The following is a 6,494-nucleotide window of genomic DNA, read 5'->3' on the forward strand; positions in this document are numbered from 1 at the left end:
TAGTGCAGCGTGGGGTGCGCCCATTCTGTGGCTGTGCTGCTCAGCAGTGCTGGATGGCGGCGCGCTCACCCGCAGCCACGTCGCCCCCGCACCCCACGCTGCACCACACCCAACGCTGCACACGTCACACGCCACTACCGCACACACACACACACACACACACCACCACCGCAGCCACGCGCATAGCGCACACACCCCGGCAGGCGCGTGCCTGGTGCCAGCAGGATGGCGTGCAGGCGGGGCGCCTTGGAGGTGGGCAGGTGGGAGGAGAGGATGTCGTCCAGCAGCATGGAGCCGGGCTGCGGTATGGGCAGCAGAACAGGCAGCGGTACATCAAGCAGTACACCAGGCAGTATGTGTACGTGCATCACGTGTGTACGTACATCATGACGGGACAGCGTGACGGCACAGCATGGCCGGCTGCGACAGCGTGCCTATGCGGCGTGCAGGCCCCACAGGCAGCCGTGCTTGCGACCGGCGCACCCTCTGCAAGCACGCGCGGCGCACCTGCCCCTCCTGCCCCGCCGCCGCCAGGTGCGCCGCCGCCAGCTCAGGCACGCGGCTCAGCACCCCCACCACCTCCACAACATCGTTCAGCTTCACCTCAGCATCATCGTACACCTGCAGGCAGGCGCACGGGGGGCGGCGGCGCAGCCGCAGGGGCTTGGCAGGCAGGGCTGCAGCCGGCGGCAGCAGCTGCAGCAGCAGCTCGCAGAATGCATGCAGCCAGCCTTCGGTTCCACCGCTGCGCTCCCATGCTACGCAGCTGCGCTGTGGTGCATGCGCCAGGGCGGCGCGGCAGGAGCTGCGCTGCTGCTGCCGGCGGCGACGCGGCACATCTGCACACACCCACGGCTTGCCAGCCAGGAGCAGCCAAAGGAGCCCGGCGCCGCGGCGGCTGCCCCCTGGTGCATGCCGCGAAGCACCCCAGCGGCGCTCCCGCAAGCCGCACCGCCCAGCGCTCACGTAAGCCATGCAGCAGCCGGGCGGCAGGTCGGCGGCTGGAGCGGCCGCCGAGCTGCTGGCCTCCTGGGGCTGCCCGCCGGCCGCGCCTGCACCGGCGGCGCGGCGCGCGCGGCTGGCGGCGCTGTCTCCGTCGTCTGCCGTGGTCTGCCCCGTGGCATCCGAAACCATCATGCTGACACTCTCGCTGTCGCCGCCGGCGTCCTCGCGTGGGCGCTTGGCGGCGGCGGCGGGCGCCGCCGCGGGCGCCACCGTCGCCAGCGAGGCACGCGCGACGGCGGCGAGCGGCGCCGCCGCCCACCCGCTCTCCCCGGGCACCGGCGCCAGCAGCAGCGGGCGGCGCTCGGCGATGCGCGACTCGCCGGCGCCGCCGCCCAGCGCGCCCTCCGGCAGCGGCTCTGCCAGCTGAGGGCAGGGGAAGGCGGGCGGGCGGGCGGGCGGGGTGGGCAAGGGGAGGAAGGGTCAGGCATGGCAGGCATGACAGGCGGCGTGGGCAGCAGGCAGGCAGCCCTTCTCGCCTTGCACCGGCGATGCCCAACAGCTTAAAGAGAGGAGGCAGGCAGGCCCGGCTGACCCCAGGCGGCGGCCCTGTGCGGCATGCCCACAGGGCAACAAGGCAGCGCCAGGCCGCCTGGGCGCCGCGCTGCCTGCCCTCCTGATTCCCCCACCGAGCTGGGTGCGCCGCGCCGGGGACCGCCATCCTTCACACAGGATGGCTTCCCCCACCAACGCGCACCGAGGCAGCACCCACCGACCCGCGCCGCGCCGGGAACCGCCATCCTTCACCCGCGTGCCCCACCGAGGCGCACCCAGGCAGCACCCACAATCACCGAGGCAGCACCCACCTGGTCGGCATACTTGGCGGTTGCCCAGGAGCCGTCGGGGCGGCGGTACTCGCCCACGTAATACTCGGGGTTCAGCATGTCTTGCACCTGCGCGCACGCAGCCAACACGCTCGCGCTGGTGAGCCCCAGGAAGGATGCAAGGGCTCCGGCGGCGGCGGGCGGGAAGCGGAGGGAAGCCGGCGGCGGGCGGCGGAGGGCGCTGGACGCTGCTGCCGCCTATGCGGCGATGCAGGGCAATCACGCAAAGGTGGCGGAGGGGCGGCTGGTGGGCAGCAGGACTCACGATGCCCCTGAACCTGACCAGGCACTGGTTGGGCAGCAGCTCCACCGTCTCCTCCGTGAGCACGGGCACCTGCAGCCAGCATCCGGGCGCATTGGCGGGCCGGCACCTACACCACCCGCATGCGGTGCACATTTGAATGAGCTCTCGCCTGCGCAGCCAGCTGCGGGTCGGCCAGCAGCGCGCTGAACCGCTCCTTGACGCCAAAATCGCCATCTGCAGGCTGGCCGACCGCCTGCGCTGCGTAGAGGCTCCTGATGAGCTGCAGGGGCGCCGTGATGGCCTCCATCGCAGCAAAGGAAGGTTGGAAGCTGGTCTGATCGCAGCAAGGAGGTGCCTGGCATTGGGCCCGCCGCAATTGGTGACATGCCGGCATCGCCGCCACCTGGCAGTTGCCGCTTCCCCGCTGTCGTTGACCAGCCTGGTAAACACGGCAGCGCTCCCCGCTTTCCCTCGCCAATGATGCTGCGGCCTGCGTGTCGCAAAGCCAGGAATGGCCAGATCATGGCAGGCAAAGTTTGCCGCAAACTGTGGTTGTCTGCCAGCTGGGTGGCGCTCGCATTTCACTGCTGCCTGGCCGCCGCCTCGGGCGCTACGCCAGCGTCAGGAGTTGATGCTGTGTTCATCTGTGGTTCCAGTTCCTGTTGTGGTGTGGCCAGTAACATGCCTTGGAGGAAGATGAAGGAGGCAGGGCTGGCCTTGCCCCCGGCATGCCTGATTCCCCTTGCATCTCACCCCCGCCCCGCCCGCCCATGTACTGCCGCCGCCGTACTTCCCGTCCCTTCCCCGAGGCATAACCATCGGCTCCCCCACTTCTGCACTGTTGTCCTTCCTCCCTCCCGCCCTCCTCGACGCCGCCAAAGCCGCGGTCAAGCAGCTCTCCAGCAGCAGCAGCAGCAGCAAGCATGCGCCGCGCCGTCTGCCTTCTGCTGGGCTTCCTGGCCCTTGGGGCGGTTGTGGAGGCCAGCCGGCTGAGCGACGCGCTGGACGAGATCCCGAAAGTTACAGCGGACGATGGTGGGCGCCCCCTCGTCTGCCCGGCCCCTGCCCGCCCCGAAACGCGCCGGGGCCGCTGCGCGCCTTGTTGATGGGCTGCACGGGCTCTGATCACCGCGCCTGGGGCCATGCGGCAGGCTGCGGTGCGGGCAGGCCGATGTGCAGGCGGCGTGATGACCGAGGCACCCGCTCCCCTGCCCTCCTCCCCACCCCTCCTGCCCCCGCAGTGGCCAGGGTGCTGAAGGACCTGCACGACAGCATCCAGCAGCACGCCAAGGAGGCCGCCGCCGCGTTTGCCGCCAAGCACCCCGGCGGCGTGGTGGACAAGCTGCTCGGCGGCAGCAAGCGCCGCCTGCAGACCATCGGCCAGGTGCGCCAGGGTCTGACTTAGGTACCAGCCAGGAGCCTGCTCTGGGCTGCCTCCCCACAGCCGCCTGCATCTGTGATCGCTCGCCAACAGCCCCGCACGACCGCGCTGTCCCTGCTCACACCACCCCTTGCGGCCCTGCCCTGCCTGCCTGCCCGCTCACCCACGCGCAGAGCTTCCAGAGCTGGCTGGAGGAGTTCTACGGCACCAGCTGGCAGGAGTATGTGCCCGAGAACTGGTCCCTGCCCTCCTTCGACTGGTCCAGCCTGGGCGAGTTTGGTGAGGCCGCCGCCGCAGACGCCGACGCCCCTGCCGCCCGCCCGCCCCTGCCTGCTGCTCTGGCCGCGGCTGCTTCCCCCAGCCTCTATGCTGCCCCGGACTCCCACCACCGCCGTGCCTGCTGTGCTGCCACCAGCCAGGCCTGCCAGCCAGCCCATCCTCCTCCCGCCTGTGCCAAAGCCCCCCGCGCCCCGCCTTCTCACCACCCCGTCCCCTGCGCAGCCCTTAACTCCCCCTCCACCTCCCCCCTGCCCCCTCCCCACCTGCTGCAGACTACTCCAGCAACCTGGGCGACTTCATGGCCGCCAACGACCTGCACAACACACCCGCATCCACTCGATGCAGGACCTGGCCGCCGCCGCCGCCGCCATCGAGGCCGCCTTCTGCGAGCCCGAGGGGTGAGGCGCCGCCCGCCCGCCAGCCCGCCTGCCCGCCCGCCTGCTGCCGTCAGGTGCCAGCCCCGGCCGAGGGACGACGCGCCGGGGCAGCGCCCCGGGCTGGCGCGCGCCAGGGCCAGCAGCGGGGGGGGAGGCCGGAGGTGGCGCGCCGCTGCCGCCGCTTCCGACCGCTCGCCTTCCAACCGATCTGTGCCTGGCCCAGCCCCTGCCTGGCCCAGCTCCTGCCCTGTGAGCGCCTGTCCCTTCTGCCTGCCAACAAGTGCAGCAGCTATGGCTCCATGCCTCTCACCGCTCTTTTCCTCGTGCCTCCCCTTCCCTTCCCCGCAGCTTCGCCCCCGCCGCCAAGGTGCCCGCCTCCTGCTCCGGCCCCACCGTCACCATCTCCCTCACCCCCAAGACCTGCGTGCTGGAGGCAGCCACCAAGCAGGCGAGCCCGTAGCCAGCCAGCCAGCCGGGCGGCGTGCCGCCAGCAAGCCAGCCGGCCAGCACTCCCCCCGGCCATTGGTGCTCAGCGCCCGCAAGGATGCCCAGCCCGGGGTATCAGCCCTGCCCTGCACCTGCGTGCTCCTCTCCTCCAGCCTTGCCCCGACCTGCCTGCTCCCCTCCCCCTCCTCCTCCCCCTCCCCTCCCCGTGCGTGTGCGTGTGTGGTGCAGGTGGTGTGCGACCCCGCCAAGCTGGTGCTGACCAAGAGCCCCGGCTCCTGCACCCACAAGTACATCAGCGGCTCCGCCTGGAAGGGCAAGGTGGGCGACGGCGTGGGCGGACGCGCGGCCTGGGAGCTGGGCAGCGCTGGGCTGCCGCGCCACGCCACATGGCCTGCCGGCTTGCTCGCCTGCTTGCTGGCATGCCTGCCCGCTCTCCTTGCCAGCCCCGCAACACAGCTCTCGCCGTTGCAGCCGCCTGCTCCGCAACCTGCCCTGCCCCCAGCACACCCCCACATACCCACAGCCTTGCCTGCCCCCCGCCCCCTCCCCGCAGGAGTGCAAGATCTCTGGCGGCGCCGGCTTTGCCAAGAACGCGACCATCGGCGGCGGCATCAAGGAGATCCCCATGGTGGACCTGACCATCGACTACGAGCCGTAGAAAGAAAGCAGGAAGGAAAAGAAAGCAAGCGAGCGCAGCAGCATGCAGCAGCACTGACCCTGTGCCCCTGGCGCGGGCCGGCGTGGGGCGCTTTGCGCCGTGCTCCTTTCCTCTGCCCCGCCCCGCATGGCGGCTGCCGCCCCCGCGGGGCCGCGCCGGGCACCCACTCGTTGACTATTTGACGGCAGGCGTCCTGCCCCTCTCGATTCGCTTTGGCGGCTGAAGCCCATTTCTTCCTGGTTTAGCCTGGTGTTGTGCCGGCGGCAGAGGGGCGGGAAGCGCGTGCCCATGCTGTCCCCTCGCCGCCGGCCGAATAGCACTCTGTTCCTCTCCATCCTATACCACTTTTTGCACTTGGCCTCGTTCCTCAGATTGAACTCCTATTTAGCTGCTTGTGTAAGATTCTTCGGCGGGCGGGTGCCTCCCCGAGGGGCCAGCGCTGGTGGGCGCGCAGCAGCCGGTTCGTGAAAGGCTGGGCTGGCGCTGCAGCCCAAGTTATCAGCTTCCTACGCACAATCTGTGGCGGTCCTTTACAAGGTCCCTTCCAATGAAATCAGAGGGCCAGTCACTAAGCAAATCAGTAGGCAAGGTGCGGAATGGGGGTGAATGAAATGATTCACGGCGGGAGGGCAGGTGCATGGTACAGGAGAGATGCAGGACTGCCACCTCGGCTTGCCCAGCACCAGGGACAGGTCACTGGCAGGCGTACAGGTCGGGCGCCATGCGGTTCACGGCGGGGCTGCACTTGAGGGGCGGGCAGCAGGCGTCCGACATGTCTGGGCTGCACGGCTTGTTCATGAACTCTGCGGGGTCGCAGTCGGCTGCCAGCTTCCCCAGCGGCATGCCGCTGCCTGCGGGCTCCGGAGCAGGCGCCGCCTCGTCGCCCGCGGCAGGCGCGGGCGCCAGCGCCAGCGCCTGGCGAGCCTGCAGGGGAGGCCGGGGCGCGGCGGGCGCATGTGTGAGCGGGTGGCGGGTGGCGCTGGCGGCAAAGTGGCAAGGGCAGCCCGACCACCCAGCTCGCGCGCGCCTCACCTGGGTTGCCACTAGGAGCGAAGCCAGCATGAGTGCGAGGCAGCAGCGCGCTGAGGCGCGCATGTAGGGCATGGTGAGACTCACGCCTGGTCACAAGCGGGCCAGAAGTCGGGGACGGGAAGATGGTGCGATAAATAGCAGCAGGCTGGCGCCTGCGTTGGTGGTGGCCAGCGCAGAAGCCGCTGTACAGGTACTGGCGCCGCCGCCGCCAGGTCACCGTTGTGGCGCTTGCAGCACTGCACCCCATTTT

At 70.4% G+C, this 6,494-nt stretch overlaps 1 protein-coding gene across 1 annotated transcript in view; it reads right to left on the reverse strand.

The window, feature by feature from the left end:
• The window catches only part of CHLNCDRAFT_136659 (hypothetical protein), a gene marked incomplete at both ends in the record, with an annotated part of 4,763 nt that extends 2,386 nt beyond the window's left edge, over positions 1-2,377 (reverse strand). The window contains 7 exons of the mRNA XM_005845579.1: positions 70-98; positions 196-299; positions 508-621; positions 967-1,368; positions 1,809-1,895; positions 2,092-2,160; positions 2,204-2,377. Coding sequence (XP_005845641.1) covers positions 70-98; positions 196-299; positions 508-621; positions 967-1,368; positions 1,809-1,895; positions 2,092-2,160; positions 2,204-2,377 — 979 coding nt within the window. The remainder of the gene's footprint in view (positions 1-69; positions 99-195; positions 300-507; positions 622-966; positions 1,369-1,808; positions 1,896-2,091; positions 2,161-2,203) is intronic.
• Positions 2,378-6,494: the final 4,117 nt, after the last annotated feature.

The sequence above is a fragment of the Chlorella variabilis genome, assembly GCF_000147415.1.
Source record: "Chlorella variabilis unplaced genomic scaffold CHLNCscaffold_17, whole genome shotgun sequence".
NCBI classification, from domain to species: domain Eukaryota; kingdom Viridiplantae; phylum Chlorophyta; class Trebouxiophyceae; order Chlorellales; family Chlorellaceae; genus Chlorella; species Chlorella variabilis.